The 21,735-nt window shown below is 51.5% G+C and overlaps 2 protein-coding genes across 8 annotated transcripts in view; both read left to right on the top strand.

The window, feature by feature from the left end:
- The window catches only part of LOC115655326 (RNA-binding protein 4B-like), a 30,544-nt gene extending 12,134 nt beyond the window's left edge, over positions 1-18,410 (top strand). The window contains exons 1-4 of one of the 7 annotated variants that reach the window (XM_030570655.1): positions 8,060-8,951; positions 9,936-10,040; positions 12,482-12,569; positions 13,054-18,410. In XM_030570655.1, coding sequence (XP_030426515.1) covers positions 12,503-12,569; positions 13,054-14,393 — 1,407 coding nt within the window. In that variant the 5' untranslated portion in view covers positions 8,060-8,951; positions 9,936-10,040; positions 12,482-12,502 and the 3' untranslated portion in view covers positions 14,394-18,410. Of the gene's footprint in view, positions 1-4,550; positions 5,113-8,059; positions 8,952-9,935; positions 10,041-12,481; positions 12,570-13,053 lie in introns of those variants that run through there. The other 6 variants (XM_030570654.1, XM_030570660.1, XM_030570657.1 and 3 more) reach the window with 6 other exon arrangements.
- Positions 17,387-21,595, top strand: ZNRD2 (zinc ribbon domain containing 2). Its single transcript, XM_030570478.1, has 6 exons — positions 17,387-17,450; positions 18,430-18,443; positions 18,866-19,025; positions 19,632-19,783; positions 20,538-20,622; positions 21,028-21,595. Exons 1-6 carry the CDS (start codon positions 17,387-17,389, stop codon positions 21,405-21,407), a joined length of 855 nt encoding a protein of 284 aa, XP_030426338.1. The 3' UTR covers positions 21,408-21,595.
- Positions 21,596-21,735: the final 140 nt, after the last annotated feature.

Here is a 21,735-nt window from a genome sequence, read left to right on the forward strand (position 1 = left end):
TGATCTACCAACATTAGCCCAGTGAAAGCATATTGTTAGTGTTGCTTGTAAAAGCCTGACACCTTTATCACATTAATGGAGTACTTGCACTTCAGTGAACTGCCTATATTGTGAAGCAGCCAGAAAAACTGTGCATTCACATGGAACGGGCATGGAGTCTTTTAGAATAAACCCTATCACCAGTGTTGAGTGGCCCCAGCTCTTTTGTCCTGTCCTAACTTATTCATCATGTTTTTGAATGAAGATGATTTGAGATAGGTAGTATGCACTCAGACAGTTGGTATGGGGTCAGTGTCAACCTTGCTTTGGTATTTTAGCGCAGGGTCTAAATCTGGACTTTAAAGCAACCCCAGATGTAAAGCTATATTTATCAGTCTTTTACTAGAATGGCTCTAGGTCAGTAAGGAATATGTCACTGTTTCCCCTGTTGAAAAGCTGACAAGATCCATATCTCCTTGCTGGATTTGAATTGTTGTCCATGTGCCGTTTTTATAGGCCTTGTAATCACCCAGCAATTTTTTCTTGAGAAGAGGATAGAATTATATTTTGCACACTTATTTCTACCGTGGAAATGCTGCTAACCTTTCAGCATACTCTAAAACTGGCAGAGATTTTAATCCTCCTGTTTAAGGGCTTTATAAAACAGCACTTAGGGGAAATAGACACTTTTTCCCCCTTTTTTCTGTCCCTGAACAACATTTGAAACGACAGTGTCAGTCAGATTTGGCCCCAACACTTCTTAATTTTAAAACAAGCCTTTGCAGTTCTCCATTGCTTGAAATCTTTAAATCGGTTATAGATTTTTCTAAAAGCCACACTTCAGCTCAACTGCAATATGTTGAACATGATCCAGGCATGATAGGATGAAATTCTCTGGCCTGTTGTACAGGAGGCCCGATTAGGTCTGACTACAGGAGGTCCTGTGGCATAAAAACCTATAAAATGCTAAGGTCAGTAGAGATGTTTGTTGTTTTAAAATTCCAGTAAGATTTATGAAAGAAATCTTTCCCTACCTTCTTTGCAGCTTCTGAGAGCCAGTAGATACAGACTAAACAAAGTCTAGTTAACCAGTCTGTTTTCATTGTTTCAGTGAAATGCAACAGAGGTAAACTCCAATTTTTAAAAAGTCTGTCAGCTTTAATCTTAAAAGTACATTTCACATGGGCAGGAACCTCTGTATTGCTGACTCTCACAAATGTATCACAAGTCTCACAATAGTTGGTGTTAAAGCCCCAGCAGTCGTGATTGTGTGAGACTCTGCTTACTTAAGTTGTTAGGCCTTGTGGTTGCAAAGCAAAGCTTTAAAACAGGAAGCAAGTTCACCCTGGCACCAACTGTAACTCAGGAGTGTTCTCAGGGTTTATGTCTTGTCCAGTTTCAAGTAACTCAAACACCTGGATTCCTGCTTCTCTTGGGATATTATCCCTCATTTTTTTGCCTGCTATTTCCTTTAACTCCATCCTATTACTCCTGACTAATTCCCCTTTGTGTAACTCTGAACCATCTCTCGCCCCCATTGCCACCACAGCTTTCAGATACTCTGCTGACACTCGGTGTTGTCCAGGGCCCTTCCAATGCCATGGACACACTGGTGGTGGTGGTTCTTCTCACAGGTGCATAGCTATGCTGTCCATCCTGACCATGTCTTCATAAATCAGCCTCTCTGGCCTGACCTTTTGCCCTGCTCCAAACTCCTGTCTTGGGATTGCAGGTTTTAGGGGTCTGTTTCCCAAGTCCTGCTTATCTTCTCCTGTCTCCCTTGCCCCTTTCATCGCCTGGCTTCTTTTGACCTTCACTCTTTACCCCTAAATTTGGGGGCAGTGGCAGAAATCACAAATGGAAAGAAAATTCTGGGAGCTTTCTGCTGCCTTTTCTGTCATCCTAGTCCCATCCCTTATGTCTGCCCAAACCAGGGCCTGCTCAACACGTGACTTGATTACAGTGTATAAGTGTCTTCATGTGGAGAAAATCCTGGCTACTAATGGGCTTTTACATCTAGCAGGGACAGTCAGAACAAGAACCAGTGGCTGAGAGTTAAAACCAGATATACTCAAATTAGAAATGAGGCACAAATTTTACACAGTGAGGTTGATTAACTATTGGAATAAACTCCCAAGGGAAGTGGTGCATTTTCCATCTCATGAAGCCTCCAGTCCAGGCTGGCTGTCTTTCTGGAAAGTGCTTTACTCAAACACGAAGTATTGGGCTCAAAGTTGGGGAACTGAGTGACATTCTCTCACCTGTGTTATACGGGAGTGGTAGCACATATACTAATGGTCCTCCCGTCTGGCTTTATATTTATAAATCATCATCATACCCGGGCTGTCAAGTTTGTGCGACTGCTAGAATGCACATGCTGCTCTGGAATATCAAGAGCCTTCTAAAATTATACTTTTGATTCAGTTCCCTCAGGTTTTAGCCGTGATCAGAGCAGATAGTTCGTGCTGTGTTGTTTTAGCTTGAAGGAATCTTTGAGTACAGCAGAGCAAAACAACTCACATTAATGTGGACAACTGTGTTCAACCAATGGAGTGCCTGAATCCACAAATACATTTTGCCTCTGACATGAGCTCTTATACCAGCTTCACCTCTCTGTCTTGTAAAAGCCCATAAAGTATTCCACAGGTGGAATGGTGGGAATTTGGCTGTGAATCGCAGATTGTTAATGCACCAGCTCTGTGCAGAATGTGTTTGATGTGCAAAACTGGGCATTGTCCAAGACTCTGGTAGCCAGTAGAGGGAGTGACACTTAGAGGCAATGAAACCCCAAAGCAGTGATTAGCTAAAACTTTAACTCCTTCATTCTGTTTGATAACCTTCTACTCAGCACTCTGGCTGCCAAGTCATTGAAAGAGCAAAGGGCCTCCCAAAATGCCATTTGGCTCCTGTTGTCAGTAGAATATACATGATAGTAGCTAGTGGCCCTAGTTAAGCCAGACAGTAAACCACATGCTTAAAACTGAGCTCATGCTTTGAGTCAATGGAACTTAAGCATGTACCTTGCTGAATGGAGATGGATGTAAGCACATGCTTTGCTGAATGGGAACCAGAGAGAGAGCACAGAACGGACTTCACTTAGCATTAAAATGAAACTCCAGGGACTTCAGAGTAATCTTGGGCTAACTTGTACCCACTGCTGAATGTTTGCACTAAGTGCTGCACCGTCAGAAGCAGACGTAGCTCCTTTGACTTCTGCGGGTGAAACCTGTGGCAGCGGCAGTATGGTCTAGACTAGAGAAAGAAGTGCAGCATTGGGAGGCAGGCAGGCCCGAGTTCTAATCTTGTCTCTAACTCTGAGGTCTTGTCTACAGGGGAACATTTTGGGGAATTAAAACTAATTAACTGAAGGTGTGAAGTAAAAGCACATCAAACCCTTATGTGGACACACTCATTCAGAATTGAAGTGTCCTTAGTTGGCTGTAGTGAGGGTTAAGCTATAGCAAACTAAGGGTTTGTCTACACGGGACAGTTGAGAAAATTGTGAATTAGCTTTTAAAGTGGGTTAGTTAAACTGCATTAAATCCTTGTGTGGACAGTCTTATTCAGAACTACAGTCACCTCAGTTCAGTTTAGTTTAATTAACTTTGGAAGTGAGTTAAGCTAACCAAAGTAAGGCTATTTTAATTCTGAACAAGAACATCCACACAAGGACTCAATGCAGTTTAATCCACTTAAAATTCACACCATTAGTTAATTCATCTTCACTTTCCAAAGTGTCCCTACATAACAAGCTCTGAGTCACTTTACTATTGTCATCTTACCACCCAGGGGCTGTTGTGGAGATTCGTCGGTGTCTATAAAGCTAAAGTGTTAGTAATTTGTCCCAGTCAGCCTAGTGTTATGGTGGCATGTAGAAGCCCCAATTAAGATCAAAGCCCCACTGTTCTTAGTTCTCCACAGACAAAGAGAGTCCCTGCCCTGAAGAGCTTGCAGTCTAAATAGGTTGGATGGGGGATCAGGGGTGCAGAGAGGAGAAAAGACTTGGCCCAGGTGTGTGGCAGAGCCAGGAATAGAAACAGGAGTTCTGTAGGTGCTTCCTTGCTCCAGCCACTACTCCTCACCCAGAGAGGAGAAGAGAGCACTGGTCTCCTTCTCAGTCTAGTTCCCTATCAACTGGATCACACTTCATGTCTCGTGTTAGGCAAGGTGCTCCTTTGTTTTTTGAGCTACCTTACGGTGAAGTTGAGCTAACTCCCGTGGAGATTTAGCACTATTTACACTAGAAAGTTGCACCAATTTTCACTTAAGGCATGATTTTTAAACTGTTTGACAGAAACCAGTGCAAGAAAGATAAGTGGGTGGGCTTTAAACCAGGCTTATTTCATTTCAGTGTAAATTGGTTATGGACTTGGTTATGGTATGGCTTAAAGTACTTCAGAATAGAAGCATCCACCCAGGGCTTTGCACCAGTTTAAAGCTAACTTTAAACCAGCATGGCTTTTGCGTGTGGACAATACGAGGGCTTGGGGTGGGCATGAGATCTCTGGGCTTTTTGCCACCGTGGCTACTTCTGACATAAGCCTTTGAAACTGTATTGTGCTTTCTTTCAGGTAGCATATTCTCGGGCGGACCCTCGGGCTCCCATTACACGAGAAAGTTTGTCCTACTTCCCCCACCATCCCGCTGCCTGCGACGGGTATTGGCTGCCTTTAGTGTGTTTATTTTTAATGGAGGTTCTTGTGTTTCAGTAAAGTTGTGGACCCACTGTATCTCTTTTTTCTTAACTTTTCAGTCCTTGAGCACTTCCCCACGCTTGCAAGCATAGTTCCTTTCTTCCCCTAACTCCACATTGGCCCTGTTTGGGCTCAGGTTCTGCATGGGTTGGGGTGGGGATTCACTGTCTTCCAGGTAACTGGCTCATAGAGTTCATGTCATTATTTCCTTTCTCTTCTCAGCATTGTGGATGGAGAATCCCAAGTCTCCTCTTTATTTATTTGCTGTTGTTGTCTTGGGAGTTGATCTGAATCCCAGTTCAAACCCACCTCCTCTGAGACTAGACTGTGGCTGAGGTGTTTCCAAAGCAGCTAGTGCTTGCGTAGAAGCTTATCTGTTAGAATCTGTTGTGGAGTTTTGACCACGGCTTTTCCAGCAAAATAAAAATTTCCAACAGAGGGCCCTGGCTGTTCTTTCTTTCAGGAAAAAAAACTTAGCCCCCGATGAGTTCATCTCCTACCCCCAGCAAGGCCCAGAGCATTTGTGTCTGCTGCAACCTCATTGTTCAGCTTGAACAGTAGAGGTTTATGCTTCGAGGCCAAGCTTTTCACTTCAATCCATGCAGGGGCCCGAACCAGTCATGCAGGAGCTGGCTCGAGGAAATAGAATGGTACTAGAGTAACCCCGGGAGACTCCAACAGCCATAGTGAGAGACAGTCCTTGCCCTAAAGAGCTCTCAGCTAGTGAGAACATATTTTTATATATATATTTCAAAGCGTGTCCTAGCCTCTGAGCCAAGCCATAATGGGAGGCTGCAAATGCCTGAGGAATGGGTGATAGCCTCATAGAGAGGGGTGGGGAAAGAAGATTAGGTTAAATAAGGCATTTGTGGGAAATGGTAGGGAAGAATGGAGTGGAGGATAATACTAAAGATATTAATAAAACCACTTTGTATGTCTATTTTAGGTACTAATAGGCCCCTCTTACCGTAGTGTCTGCACATTTCACTCTTTTAACGAAGTTATTGTTACACCCCGGCAGGCAGGGCAGTGCTATTGTCCCCATGTTACAGTGGAAGAAACTAAGGCAGAACGAGCTTTATGCAACTTTCCCAAGGTGAGTCTGCAGTGGAGCAGCAAATTGAACATAGGTCTGAGATCCCAGCTGCTGCCGGAACCACTGGACCATCCTTCCCAATGCAGGAGGCTGCCCACTTCTGAAATTCTGTGTTTAGTTCTGATCATTTCACACAGTAAGCCTTAAGAGAGGATGCCTTTCTAAAGGATATGCTATAGTTCAGGTAGAAGGGAGGTGCCTGATCCAGGAATCGCTGGCTGAGATTTTCTGGCGTGTTATAGATGTGAGGATCTAGTCCTTTCTGGCCTCAAACTGTATGAATCCAACTGGCTTTAGAGATGGGGGACAAGAATGGAGGGGGAAATCTCTTCTTAAGAGAGATTGAAAAGACTGCGGTTGCTCATCTTTAGAGAGGAGACAGGCTAGGACATGGTGAAAGACGATGCACTGGAGAAGGTAGGTGGAAGCTGCTGTTCAGCTCATTTCATGGTACAAGAACAAGGGTTGTAGGGAAACTGAAAAGTGGGAAAAAGGAAATACTTCTTTGTACAATCTCGCTGCACACTTAGTCTGGGAAACTTGTTGCCACAAGATGTCACTGAGGGCGAGAGCTGATTAGACTCCAAAAAGGGATCGATGCTTCTAGGAGTATTGGGAATAACTAAAATTAAACAATGAAGAATAAAGAAGAGCTTGTGAATGGCTCTAAGCGTGCCTGTTTCAGAGCCTGAGCTGACCCTTAGCTAAGAGGGTCAGAAGGTCACCAGTTATCCCAGTGCTACCTCTGGGGATTCATGCACCTTCTGAAGTAGCTGGCAGAGAGGAGATACCAGGCTAGATAGGCCCACACGTCTGCTCCATTGTGGCAATACCCATGGGAATGAGATGCAGCGTAAAGGAGTCAGATTATGCGGGAGGGCTTCCCCATGCAGAGGAAGGTTGTGGAGCTCAGATTTTGTGCTGGCACTTGGAGGTAGAGACATGGACTCTGCACCATTCACTTGTGCAAGTGGGGGCTTAGTGTTACTTCCCCAGCCATCCTATACGTCTAGGGGATTAAATTTCAGGAGGGCACTATGCCCCCCCCCCCATGACTTTCCTATCCTGGGTCAGAGATGCCTCTCATGTCCCTCCTGTGTTTTCAAATCTTGCTTCCTCCCACTCCATTAAATATGTGAAGATCCTTCTGGCTATCACACTCACCACAGTCTGGGTTAGGGATGGAGATGGGCTCCCTGGGGGCAGCGCACTGGAGATGACACAGATCTTTATAGGAGAGCAGGAATTTCTCACTTTACAACTTAGCTCTGCAGCAGGAAAGCTGAGGAGCTATCAGGTAGCTGGGAGAGTTACAGCCTGCGGTCATGTCTAGCATGTTAGCCAGGGGTCAGTGTTGATTGCACCCGCCCTCCTTCCAGACATAACCTACAGTCATGTGCAGATTGAGGTATGAGTTGCACCAGCCCAGGGTCAACCTTGGTTTAGGTTGAATTGCATCTAAGTTCAACAAAGGGCAGTGTCATACTGCAGACGTGGTGGACTTTTCCCCTAGTGGTGTCACACAATGCCTATGGGGCCACTGTGCTGCCCTCTGGTGCCAAGAGGTCATCCCAGGCAGAAGCTACCAACCAGTTTGTACTGCCCGATGCAGGAGTGTGGGAACTGAATGCATTTGGTTCCCAGATGACAGTGCAAAATCATCCATAATGTGCTGCTGTTTGGAGTAGTACTGGGCTGGATTAAGGCAGTATAGGCCCATGCCCAGGTTCTGGCACCAGTGTCTGGATTGATGACGATACCAGAGTCTCAACTTCCATTTGTGGAGTCCTGTGCGGATAGAAAATCTGTATCCGCATCCAATCTGCAAAAATGATCGGCAGATATCTGTGGATTTGCAGGGCTCTATCCATTTCAAATAAAAAGTTTCCAGCCCTTGTGGGTGGGGAGAAAAGTTTGAACATGTAATCTGATGCAGCAGTGCCTGCTTGAGTCTTCAGTGAGCCTCATCCAGTCACTCCAAGAGGGGGAAAGCCCAGGTGTAACCAATGCCATGAGGCTTGCCTGAGGCTATGTCTACACTAGTGCTTTTGTCACTGTAACTTATGTCACTTGGGTGTGGGGAAAAAAATCCCTTTGAATGACATAAGTTACACGGACAGAAGTGCCGCTGTGGACAGTGCTATGTTGGCACTTACATAGCTACTGCTGCTTGGTGGGGGTTGTTTAATTATGTCGACAGGAGAGCTCTTCTGTCAGCATAGAGCAGCTACACGGGAGATATTTTGGCAGCACAGCTGCATCGATACAGCTGTGCTGCTGTAAGATCATTAGTTTAGACATGGCCTGAGCCTGTAGAGATCCCAAGACAATGACCTGAGAGAGAGAATTGCTTTGGGTCTAATCAATCCAATGATACTGTCTGCATCTGCAGAAAACCTGAGCCGATTGCTTGGAGCAGTGTAACTGATGCAGTGACTCTGGTTGAGACTACAGGGAGACTGAGCTAATTGCTCCGAGCAAGGGGAACTGCTCTGTGCATCTCAGGGTGGGTGTTAATTACCAACCCCCAGAAGAGGTGTCTGTGGGGCAGATGCAGCTGGGGTCAGCTCCTCCATTCCTGCAGACACCCTGGCTGCTGGGCCAAGTGTTGAGGGATCTCTGCCACCAACAAGCCAAGTGGGGATGGGGCCATGATGCAGTGACAAGGCTTTAGGCACAGCCATAGGGTGCTGACCCTGAGGGGTCCCCAAAGCCTCTCGATAGAAACCACCTCTCCCAGAGCTGCCCCCAATAGAAAGTACTGCCCCCAAAACACCGAAACCACCTTCTCTGGAGCTGTGCCCCAAGCCCCTCCCACCATAGACACCACCCTAGGTGCCTCCCCCACCACTAGAAACTGCCATCCCTGCAGCAGGCACTCCCTCCAATAGAAATCACCTCTCCCCCACCCCATAGCAACTGCTTCCTGGAAAGGACTCGACCCATAGCAACCACCTTTCCTTTAGCCAACAACCATCACTTCTGTAGTCCCCGCCGCATAGGAACTACCTTCCCCAGGGTGCTTTGCGACTTGCGAGAGCCTGGATATTTCCCACGGTGCCTTGCAGGGGAAACCACACAAAGGGGCCAGGCTGCGATCTCCCTTCTTAGCCCTCTGCTGTTGCTGCAGGACCCCCCCAGCCACTGCCTGCATCCTCCTCTCGTGCCCTGTGGAGAGCCAGGTGAGTGCCCAAAGGGGCTGGGGAAAAAGAGCCAGTCCAGTCCTGGCTGCAGATCACAGGGCCCGGAATAGATCCAGTCCCCCCCCCCCCCCGCACACACACGCACACACACACTGTGCTGGGGCATCTATGCCCTACCCCAGTGCCTGGCATCTGCCTCACTGCCTTTGGCTGGCGACACCTGGTAGGTCTTACTGTATCTCAGGACTAGGGTGAGGGATCTGTGTGTGAACAACCTCTGTGCCCCACCCCAGAGGAGACTGCATCCTAGCACCAGGTGACGGATACCTGAATAAATAGCCCCCGTGCCTTACCCCACTGACGTGTGTATCTCAGCACTGGATGAGAGAGTTCTGTATGAACTGCCCCATCCCAGAGGCAGTTGTATCTTAGTGCCAGGCGAGAGATCCCTGTATGAACAGCCTGTGCACCTCACTCCAGAGGTGACTGCATCTCAGCTTTGGATGAGGGATTTTATGTAAATGCCCCCCTGTGCCACACTCCAGCAGTGACTGCATCACTTCTCCGGATGAGGGATCCTGTATAAATAATCCCCATTCCTAAGGCAGCTGCATTTCAGTGAGTGCCATGTGTATACAGTTACCTCCAATGTTCCAAATAAGAAAGCAGGTACGGCCTGTAAAGTCCTTCGGGAGCTGGTTGTATGTGCGCCCAGGCCTGTGGGGATAGTCAAGGTAATTCCCATGTGCAGTGTTGTAGCTATGTCGATCCCAGGATATTAGAGAGACAGGGTGCGTGAGGTAATCTTTTGTTGAACCAACTAAGAGACAAGCTTTCGAGCTTATACAGAGCTCTTCTTCAGATCTGGCCTTAAGCTTATGTCTCTCACCAATAGTAATTGGTCCAATAAAAGCTATTGCCTCACCCACCTTGTCAATTCCTGTCGTGCTGAGGGTGCAAGGACAATTTTAATGCTATGGGGTCTCTGGAAAGGGAGTTATTGGGATGTTATGCATCATGCAGGGTCATTGTCACAGAGATGGCGTGCGCAGCTGGGTGAGGGATCCTGCTGTGAATCAAGAGTTGGGCTAAACCACCCCCATGAGCACAGGTCTTCTCATACAGCAGGTACTTACAGGGACTGATTAAATGGGGCAGGGAGGGGAGGCTGGCACCCCAAAAGATCTAATGAAGGGCACCACAGGCCAGTGGAGAGGGCAGCTCCATTCCCAGCTCTGGGAGAGGAATGGGGTCTAGTGGTTAGAGCAAGAGGAGTTGGGAGCCAGGATTCCTGGGTTGCTTTCTCAGCTGAGGGAGGGGAGTGTGGTCTAGTGGTTAGGGGTAAGGGGGTGACTGAAAGTCAGAACAACTGGTTTCTATTCCTGGCTCTGCCACTGACTTTGGTCAAGTCCCTTCCCCTCTTGGTGCCTTTGTTTCCCACCCTACCTTTCATATACACACACCGGTGTTTCTCAGCCTTCCCAGGTCAGTCACCCCTTAATTGAAATCAACATTTTTTGTGATTTCCCACTCAGCTTTGATATCAAATTAATAGTAAAATCATCTATCACTAACAACAATGCTAACTGTAGATATATAATGCAGTGTTTATTTTGAGAGGTTGATGGAAAATATTTGACCTTGAAGGGTCAAGGTATGTAGGGGAAGGAGGGTGGTGGGAGAGAGATTGTAATAACATTTGCAATGCCTCAGCACCCCTGATTGGCCTTTTGTAGCCTGTCTGGGGGCTGCGAGAAGCACAGATTTACTGTGAGCTCTTTGGGGCGGGGATTGTCTCTTGCTGTGTGTAATGCAGCAGGTTCTGGAGGATCAGTTTTTCAGTTTGCCTCAGGGCCTATCATTTTAAATGGACAAGAGGTGGGAAGGAAAATGGGCATTGGGAGGGGAAGGGACTTGCCCAAAATCAGTGGCAGAGCTGAGATAGAACCCAGGAGTCCTGACTCCTAGTCTCTCCCCTGTTCTAATCACTAGACCCCACTCCTCTCCCCAAGCTAGGCAAGAACCTAGGAGTTCCAGTCCAGTGGCCTGCTGGCTGGACCAGTCTGCCCTTATGACTAGAACCCAAACACTAAAAGGGTATTGAAATTAATCTCCTCTGTCTCACTGACAATGATCAAAGCCTCCTAAAGCTTTTCTGTCATATACACATACCCACACACACCCGTGTCCACAGTGCAGCCACTTACGGTGGGGCATGGTGTCCTGGAAGACAACAATCTACTATAAGGTGGGTAGAAGCGACTTCTCACCATGATTTCGCCATCTACCACTTGAAAGCTGATGCTCCAGGGTGCTAGGGACCAAGAGAGGTTTGGAGGCCCAATTTCCCCTCATTCAGTGAGATTTTCTATCAGGGATTTTGACCACAGTGTCCAAGAGCCTGAGTGGTCTGGGCTGATTTCTCCCCAGGCTTCTTTCCTTGTGTTTTCAGAGTGCCTGGTTTCTGGACTAGAGTATCTGGAGCAATGGGTATTCCTGGGTTCTGTCTCCAGCTCTGAAAGGGGAGTGGGACCTTGGAGGTTAGAGTATTAGAGACTGAGAGTTAGGACTCCTGGGTTCCATCCATGTGTCTGGGAAGGGAGTGGGATCTGGTGGGTAGAGCAGGAATGAGGGGCTGGGAGCCAGGACTCCTGGTTTAGGGGGGGAGGGATAGCTTAGTGCTTTGAGCCTTGGCCTGCTAAACCCAGGGTTGTGAGTGCAATGTTGAGGGGGCCATTTAGGGATCTGGGGCAAAAATCAGTCTGGGGATTGGTCCTGCTTGGAGCAGGGAGTTGGACTAGATGACCTCCTGATGTCCCTTCCAACCCTGATGTTCTATTCTATGGTTTCTATCCCTGCTCTAGTTTGGGAGTGAAGTCTAGTAGGTTAGAGTTGTGGGGGTTAGGAGCCAGGACTCCTGAGTTCTAGCCCAGCTCTGGGAGAGGAGTGGGGGTCTAGTCAGTTACCATGGAGGAGGGGCTAGGAGCCAAACTCCTGGGTTTTATTCCCAGCTCACTTGCTGGGTGACTTTGAGCTATCCTTCCCCTCTCTGTGTCCCAGTTTCTCCTCTGTAAAATGGGGACAATAGTGACCTGCTTTTTAAAGAGCTTTGAGATCATGGGTCAAAAGCATTGTATGAGAGCTGGCTTTTCATTAGTGTTTTGAAAGTGATTTGCAAGAGTATGTGTAACACCTAGCATTGTGGATTTATGGTTTGTTTCCAGTGAACAAACAGCATCACCATGCCACCAAGTACTAAAAAAATCATGAGGCTGGCTTAGAAATCATGAGCATCCTAAAAATGATCTGTACGGGGTTCAGCTTTTAAGAACAAAAGTTGCAACTTTCACTCAATCTCCTGCTTCCAGGAGCTGGGCATTTAAGAGAGGCCATGTGATAGACTCACAAATCCCTTAATATCCAGTAGGGGGCGGCAGGTGTTTTCCTCACTCTAATAAATCTCCAGGGAGTTTCCCCAATGCCCCTTCTGGGGAGAAGGAGCTGGGGCTCAGTCCATGCAGATGATCCCCGAAGGGATCTCATCTCACCCCTTTGCTTGCTCCAAACAGGGCTAACGGCCCCTGACCCAGATGGAACCAGGGGAGGAGACCAGTGTCCCAGATCCCCAGGGCTCAGAGGAAATGGAGGTTGGAGCAGGTGAGTGACTGGGTCAGTCCATTTGGAAGCTGCCAGTGAGTGAAGCATAATGTAGAGCTTAAAAAAAGAGTGAATAGAGCCTAGTAGGCAGGCACTGGGATGGGAGCCAGGACTCCTGGGTTCTATCCCCAGCTTTGACCTTGGGCGTTTCCCTTTTCCTCCTGATGCTTCTGTTTCTCCTCGCACCCTTCTGTCTATTTAGATTGTGAGCTCTTTGGGCCAAGGTCTTTCTCTCATTGTGCGTCTGTGCAGCACTCAACATGACAGGCCCCCGATGTCAGTTGGGTGTGTCTGTGCCTCTGCTGCACACAGTTCGACAAGCTCCTGTGATCTTGGGCAGGGGCAGGCTGTGCAGTGCTTAGTGCGACAGGGCCCTGATCTCTGGCCATGCATTATCTGTGCCCTGTTGCCCTCCCTTGTACCCCAGAGCTCTTCTTCCCATACCCAGAGCAACGCTCACCTGCATTATGCTCTCTTCTGGCAGATGACAGTGCTGCCTGTCTCCCGGAGGAGGAGGATTCCAACCAGGAAGGCCCTGAGATGGTGCCATCCCACAAGATATGGCCAGGGGTCTCCAAGGGTGACGTCTCGCCCGGCTCCCCATGGGACATGGCTGACCAGAGCCCGGACATTGGGGCACAGGCACCAGATGACTCTGTTGACCTGGAGCAGGGGCTGGAGGAGTTTGGCGACATCATTGTGCACCGAGTGACACAGATGGGCGTGAAGCCATGCCGCTACATCGAGGGGGGGCGCAGCTACGAGCTGAGCCCCGGGCTGGCCCGCCGGCTGCTGCGGCTCGACGAGAAGCCGTACGAGTGCAACGAGTGTGGCAAGAGCTTCAACCAGAGCTCCAACTTGCACCGGCACCAGCGCACGCACACTGGCGAGCGCCCCTACTGCTGCCCGGCCTGCGGCAAGGCCTTCAGCCGCCGCTCCAATCTGGCACAGCACCAGCGCATCCACACTGGCGAACGCCCCTTCCACTGCGGCGACTGTGGCAAGAGCTTCAGCGAGAGCTCCTACCTGATCCGGCACCAGCGCACCCACACCGGCGAGCGCCCCTACAAGTGCCCAGCCTGCGGCAAGGCCTTCTCCCGCAGCTCCCACCTGGCACGACACCAGCGCACCCACACTGGCGAGCGCCCCTACCTCTGCACCGACTGTGGCAAACGCTTCGGGCTCAGCTCCGACCTGGCCACGCACCGCCGCACCCACACAGGCGAGAAGCCTTTCCGCTGCACCGACTGTGGCAAGGCCTTCTCCCGCAGCTCCCACCTGGTGCAGCACCAGCGCACCCACACCGGGGAGCGCCCCTACCGCTGCGTCCAGTGCGGCAAGAGCTTCTGCCATGGCTCCAACCTGCTGCAGCACCAACGCACGCACCGGGGCGAGCGCCCCTACCGGTGCCAGCAGTGCGGCAAGGCCTTCAGCCTCAGCTCCAACCTGATCCGCCACCAGCGCATCCATACAGGCGAGCGCCCCTACCGCTGCACTGACTGCGGGCGCAGCTTCGTGCTGAGCTCTGACCTCCTGCAGCACCACCGCGTGCACACGGGCGAGCGTCCCTACCAGTGCCCTGACTGTGGCAAGGCCTTCTCCCGTGCCGCCCACCTGGCCCAGCACCGCCGCACCCACACAGGCGAGCGCCCCTACCACTGCCAGCACTGCGGCAAGAGCTTCAGCCATGGCTCCAACTTCATCAAGCACCAGAGCACCCACCTGCATGGCTGGCAGCCCTGCTGGCCCCTTAAGGAAGGCGAGGAGGGCCCCCAGGATGATGGGGCCGGCAAGGAGGTGGAGGAGGGGCAGGCACAGCCTTAAAGTGTGGCGGTGCTTGGAGCACAAGACCTGCTACACAGGAGAATCCATCATTGCCAGCCTCTAGCCAGATCACTTGGATGGAGTGAGAACCTATTAAACATCACAGAACCCTGCCCTGTACAGAACTGGGAACCCACCTCTGGCCTCATAGCCAGGCATCCAGGATGGAGTTGGGAATCCAGCCTTGTAGCCAGGTGTCCCGGACAGAGCCAGGAACCCACCCCTGGCCTTGAAGCCAGGTGTCCAGGACGGAGTTATGAACTCAGCCTTGTAGCCGGGTGTCCTGGACAGAGATGGGAACCTGTTTAATGTTGCAGACCCTACTGTTGCTTTACAGGCCACCTCACTTAGCACCCACAATGCATCACACATCAGACTATGCTGCAACAGGGTTCGTAGCCACCTGGCCCAACTCTCCCAGCCTATCAAGCATCCAGCAACTCAACACTGGCTCCCGCACAGCCATTTGGGCTTATTTAAATTGCCCTGGTTTGATGTAAATTGGTTTAGAAGCCAGTTTTTAGGCCCAGTGTAAACACGGTGCCAGTGACCTGCAGGTGAGACCAGCCAAACCCTGGTGTGATCCCAGCCATCTGCAAATCCAGCTCCCATCTGTGCCAAGGCGCTGAGTCCAGGATGAGGGTCTCTGCTTTGCCTGGAGGATACTTCAGAGAGTGGAGGACTCAAATCTCACAAAGGCCAAGTGAAATTCAGCAGGCAAGAGCCACCCTGGGTCAATTCAGACTAGCAATGAAGGGCAAATGTTTGTCAGGATGGGGAGATTCCCCAGCAGGGCAGCGCCTTCTGGAACGGTGGGAGGAATGCCCCATCCCTTGGGGGCACTACATCCAGGCCAAATGTCTCTAAAGGTTGTGCTCTGGCTCCAGCACCGATCTAGGCTAGGCGCAGGAATGGCTGCAGGTGAACCTCCAGCCTATGTGATACAGGGAGGCAGGCTGGGGGATGGGTATGGTCCCTTCTCTCCTGTTATCTGCAGTGGCATTCCCACATGTGCCCAGCTGTACAGAGGGAGGCTCTTGTGAATCAGGGTCTTAGAAGTTGGATCTGGGCCCTTGTGTTTGCAGCATCCCACATAGAATCATAGGACTGGAAGAGACCTCGAAAGGTCATCTAGTTCACTCCCCTGCACTCATCTTCTTTCCGGTCACATTTCCTCCCCTTCTCCCAGGGTTGAGCTTGGTTCATGCTCAGACGAGACACTCGCAAGTAAAGCCCAAAGAATTCCCAAGGATGGGGACGGTGCTCCCAGAAAATCCAGCCAGCCAGATGCCTCCAGATGAGGTGCTACTAACATTGCCTTCCCCCGTGTGGCTACTCCAGAGAAGGCTGCTAGCTTAGAAACACACTGATGGCTGGGCTGGATGCAGGAATCGGGTGAGGTTCTGTGCTATGCGGCAGGTCGGACAGGTGATCACCGTAGTGTCTTCTGGCCTTAGGCTGTACACCCTTGTTCTATTCTGTCCTTTAACCCAATCTGTGCTGCTTCCACCCCTGGTTCCTGGGTCTTGCCCAGTTCTCTGGTATCTTGCCAGCACTCTAGCTTCCTCTGGTGATGGAAGAAACCCCTCATTTCTGCATTGTAACACTTCTAGGGAGTGATCCTTAGCTCATCAAGGGCTCCGTTATCGCTGAACGATCTCTCCAGAACCACTCTCCTTCTCAGTCTAATCCTCAAGATGCATGTTGCAAAGGTACAGATGACAGTCATTGGCTGTGCTCTTCCAGTCTGGCTTGGGGGATGATCAAATCTACCCCCTGTTTGGAGGAGCTCTGCGCAGAGGCCATTGCTGTTTCCTAAAGGCATCTTGCAAGGTGGGCTTGGGGTTGAACTTTAGCAGGATGAGCAGCTTCTGGCCTGTCCCGCAGTGGGAACACTGGGAAGTGTAGCAGACAGCTAACCCAAAATCTCGTGTTGCAGCACTGCCATGGTCTGGGGTGCCAATAAAACACGTCAGAACATTTCAGTACAACAGCTTTCCTTAGCTCTGAGCCATCCCATGGAGCAGGCAGACCCAGCACAAACTCCCCCTGCCCTCCTAGAATCTCAGTCTGTTGGTTGAACGGTTGGAAATCTCAAGCCATATGTGTCAACCTCCAGCCTGGCTCTTGAGCAGGGCCATCTCCTCTTTTGTGTAGATGTTTCAAAGCTGCCAAAGGGATTTGGATGCCCATGAGAGAGTGGTGTTACCTCTCTGTATGGCATAGGTGAGACTGCCAATGGGACAGCATATCCAGGCCAGGGATTAGAAAAATTGAAAAGGGCTCAGGACAGAGCCATGAGGATGTTTGAAGGGTGGGGAAACGTGCCTTGAGAAGCTCAGCCAGTTTAACTTAGTGATGCCAAGGCTAACGGGTGATTTGATCCCAGTCTGTCAGTCCGTTCAGTGGGAGATTGCTGACTGTCAAGGGTGTGAGAATCTCCCAGACACATGCCCACCAGGGCTGGGAGCTGATGCCACACAAATTAACACTGGCAGTAAGGGGCAAGTATTTCCCAGGAAGGGGCTTCCCCCAGTAAATGAATTGACCTGCAGAGGGGGAGAGAAGATTCTCCATTGCTTGGAGTATTTAGTCTAGATGGGTTGTCTCTTGAGAAGCAGCACTCTGGCTCAGCCCAAGGGATGACCTGAATGGAAGGACCTCTGCAGGAGATACTAGGTAGGTGCTATGCAGGTGGAACTAGACTATCATAAAATGGCCTTACAATGGGAATGTGGTGCTTAAATGCCAGTGGTGGCTTTGAAAATCCTAGGCCCAGCTTGTGTGTTTGGAAGCAAGGGGCAGGCAAGGTGGGTGAATTTTCTAGTCCTGCTTCAGTACACTGCCAACCTTGCTGGTTTTCTTCATTACATTTGTTACCAAGCAGCATTGTGAAGGCATGACAGTGACTCCACAGCAATGGCTGGAGGTTCTCCCTATGAACTACCTAAACTGCTGTGGGAGCAGTCAAGGAGGATAAAGACATTGCTGACATGCTATCTTCCTTTCCCCCAGCCTTCTGCACAGAGGATGCTGAGAGATACCTGCTCTTCGGTGGTAACAAAGATATGGTGCTACCAGGGACTGAGGTGTCAGAAGATGCAGTGCTGGAACCAGTTTGATAGCAAGACAGCCAAGAGTTAACAAGAAAGAAGTAGATGAGATATTTTTGGGAGCATCTCCTTATTAACAGCTGCTCTATGAGATGGTAACAAATTTTGTGTCTATTTAAAAAAGCTCCAGGGAATCTTACTTCATACCTCACTAAACTGTTTGGAAGAAACACTATCAACAAAGCCCTCAACATTGGTGGTCAGAAGAGCTCTAACTGACCCGGAAGGTCAGACTGGGCTCGTGTATTAGACTTCTTGGAGCATGTCTCCAAGCTAAATCAGCTCCTAGCATTCATTTGAACTCACAAAGGCCCTAGCAGCGTCCCTCCCAAGAGTGAGGAAGGTAGAAAGAAGCGGGGAGGGGAGAGAGAGAGAAAAACTTTTGCCATCTACCAGAAACTTGCTAGGACGCAGGAAACAATCGGTAGCATTAAATACACGGTCTGCTTTCATCGTGGTGAAAGATTCAGAGCAGAGCCTGCCAGGTTTCACACCAGGCCAGTGTTTGACATAGTTAATGATCAGGAAGTAGGGGGTTAGCAGTGAAATGGCTAAATGTGGAGGTGCAATATGGTGGTCTGTAGACGATGCCAAGTAGTGGCCCACCTGGTCCTTTATCAGTTAGGATGCTGATCTGTGGGCATTCATGGCCTCTTGCTTCCATGTTGTCAGTGACTCAGGAGCAGATCATATTTTTGAGAGTGCTGCTCCCCTGACATCCACCTGACCCTTCCTAAATAGGTTAAGTCCAGTGATATTTAACATTCCGATCACGCAAATCATCTCAGCAGGTTTCAGAAATACCCACTGGGGCAAATTATTACTCATTGCCCAAGTTTCTCTTGTTTATTACCCAGGCTCCTAGCATCGTTGTAGAGGCGATTAAAGAATTGTTTTTCTTCCGGTCCCTTGTCTTGTTTCAGTTCGTTATCGCGAAGTGAGCGCTCCTCTCCCCGCTTGTCACACCAGCGATTATAAACTGGCTGATACCAACACCGGCGGGGAGCAGGGGTGGGCGGTCCCTGCATCCTGGTGCCAGGGGAGCCGCGGGAGCGGGGAGGTTGCTCCCTGGACGTGCCGTTTTGGGGGAGCAGTGAACTGGCCCCAGCCGCAGAGAACCCGAGGGGTGGGGGGCGGGGACGCAGGCTGGGTACTGGGGATGGGACCCAGGCGTCCTGGCTCCGGTAAGGCTGTGAGGGCAGCAGGCCCCGGGGTGGGGGTGTCCCTGGAGCTGGCATTTCCCGCGGGGGGGAGGAGAGGGGAAGGGCGAGGCCGCCTCAGAGCCCGACTTCCCGCGGCGGGGGTAGGAGGCGGGGTCTGTGCCCAGGAGCGTAGAGCTGCGCCTTCCTGCCGGGCCAGCGCTCTCTGTTCCTGGCTTCGCCCAACGTCACTTCCGCCGCGGGACTGAGTCCTGGTGCCCCACGTGGAGGCGCTTCCGGACAGGGGGGGAGGGGTTGGGACGGAAGTGGCGCTGCAGCAAGGGCGTCCCGAGCGAGCAGCATGGCCCTGAACGCGGCAGGTACCGCCTGGGGGCGGGGCAGGAGGCCGGGGATGGGGCAAGGGCTGCCCGCCCCTGGGCAGGGATGGGGGAGGGGATGCCTTGGGGGTGCCCTGAGCTGGGGATGGATTTAGGGAGGGGAGCAGGAAGGGCAACTGAGCCTTGGGCTGGGAGCGGGAGCGGGAGTAGGGGCTGGGGAAGCAGAGGAAGGGGCAGCCCTACAGGAGGTGAGGATGGGGTTGGGGTTGGGGTGCTTGGGACATAGGAGCTCTAGCAGGGGCTGCGGGGAGGGAGTGTGCTGTCAGGGGGCTGGTTGTGGTGGGAGCTGGATCCCCAAGTAGTGCTCGAGCAGGTGGCATCTGGCAGTGGAGGGAAGGGGGCAACACAGACCCTATTTAACTGTTTCAGCCTAGCTCAGCCTTTCATGGGTGCAGTGGCACTGTCCCTTCGAGGTGGGCACAACTGGCATCACTGCAGAAAGATATGATGCTGGGTGAGAGATCCCTGTACAAACATCTCCTGGGCCCCATCCCAAAGGTGACTGCATCTCAGTGTCAGGTATGGGGTCCCTGCTCTGATAGCTTGTAAGGATGCTGTGCTCTGCCAACTTCCCATCTCCCCCCTCAGGCAACGATGATGGGAATTGGGAGCCACCTTCAGAGGCAGAGCTGAAGGTGATCCAGGCACGGAGGGAGAGGCAGGATAAGATCAGCAGAGTGATGGGCGACTACCTGCTCAAGGGGTACCGCATGCTGGGGGAGTGCTGTGAAGAGTGTGGGGTACGACCTGTGGCCTGCATGGGAAGCCAGTAGAGGACACTGTGGGAGCCCCCAGCTATCCATTGCTAGCTCTGCAGGGAGTGTCCTAGGCCAGCTCCATCTCTTCTAGCCTGGGCTGCTGCCCGAGTGTGCTGGGATCCAGTAGGGAGCAGGCTGGGGCCAGCCCTGTCATGTGGGTCTGATCCATGGGGGGTGGGGAGAGATACTGGTCTGGATGGGCCCACTGGTCTGATCTGGGAGGTGGGAAGGGTGGGATACTAGGCTAAGTGGGCCCATGGATCTGACTGGGGGAAAAGAGAGGCATACTGAGCTGAATGGACCTCAGTGCCCAGTGTGAGTGGGAGCTTTCATCACCCAGCGGTAAGGGGGAGAGTTCCCTCCACCCCCACAGCATGGGATCCTCCCCTTCCCATGTGGACTATTCCACCCACCCACCCTACTGCATTGTGTTCCCTCCCCAGAGCAGGATAGACTGTAGGGGAAGCTGCTCCACCCCAGGGCCATGCAGTCTAGTCCCTCCCTTGCAACAGGGCTCCCAGCCCTCTGGGTGACAATTCCTGGCCTCACCTGCTCTCTTTCCTTCCCCTCCTTTTGCTCCTTTTCCCTCATCAGAGGCCTGGGGTGGTTCTAGTCTGCCTTTGAGTTAGAGATGGGGAACAGCTCTGGTGTCACTGTCCCCTCCCCCGTGCTGGGACAGCCCCCTCTTGCATTGCTCTGCCCTGAAGTCCCACACCAGGCTGTCTCTCCCTTACAGACCATCTTGCTCCAAGACAAGCAGAGGAAACTTTACTGCGTGGCCTGCCAGGAGCTCAACTCTGATATTGACAAGGACAACCCGGGTATGGCCCTTCCTAGCGTTGTGCTGTCTGCCGGGGAGGTGTTCGAGTGGCATGGGAATAATGGGGCGGATCGGCTGGCTCAGGGGCCACTTAGCCTTTCCCCTCTAGGGGGACCAGCTCTGATCCTGTGCTGGGCACTGCATAGAATCTATGGCATCCAGGAGGTCCCTGCCCCAAAGAGCTCACACTCTGAGCAGAAACAGGCACCAAGAGGGGAAGGGACTTGCTGAAGGTCAGTGACAGTGCTGGGAATAGAACCCAGGCAGCCTGGCTCCCAAGTCAGTGCTTCATCTCCTGCCCTCCCTCAGTTCGGCTGTGGCTGCGCGCTGTGTTGCACACTGCTGACCCCAGAGGCAGCTCTGGGACCTGCAACTCTGACCCCATCTGTCCTCTCTCTCTTTCCAGCCTTGAACGCCCAGGCTGCCCTGTCCCAGGTCCGTGAGCGCCAGCTGGCCTCCACCTCCGAGGAGGCCGTGCCTCTTGGGTACCTCCCAGCCGCCCAGCAGCAGCCCCATGTGCCGCGCCCAGAACACTGTGAGGGGGCGGCCTCGGGACTCCGAGCTGCCGCCACTGCGGCTGCTATACCACAGGCCCGGCCTGCCCCAACGCTTGCCCAGCCTGCTAGCCCCCTGGCTGCAGCAGAGGATGCCATCCTCCAGAAGCTAGGCTGGGCCAGCCAGGAGCTCCAGCACAGCGCCTCCATCGAGCTCAGCCTCCAACTATGCAGCCTCATCCGCTCCTGCTCTGAGTCCTTGAAATGCCTCAGGGAGCTGACCCCACAGTGAGTCGCCCATGTCGACCCCGGCCATCTCAGGGGCAGCGACCAGGCCCCAGAACACTGACTACACCTGGCACAGCCAGGCCGAGAGGAGGTGAGGACACCCCCCCAGAGACTCTGTTTCGCCAGCCCCTATCGGCTGGGCAGAGATCCTGTTCTTTGTCTGTAGTTTCCGATAAAAACTCCGAAATCTTGTGAAAGACTCAATCTGATAATTTGGGGTCGGGGTGACCCAAAGCATCAAATGCCCAGCTGGATCTGACCTGGAGAGGGGGGATTCTATGCTGAGTGAGCCATGGGTCTGATCTGGTGCAGGAGGAGCAGATGGGGCCAGC

The sequence above is a fragment of the Gopherus evgoodei genome, chromosome 7 (genome assembly GCF_007399415.2).
Source record: "Gopherus evgoodei ecotype Sinaloan lineage chromosome 7, rGopEvg1_v1.p, whole genome shotgun sequence".
Classification (NCBI taxonomy): Eukaryota; Metazoa; Chordata; order Testudines; family Testudinidae; genus Gopherus; species Gopherus evgoodei.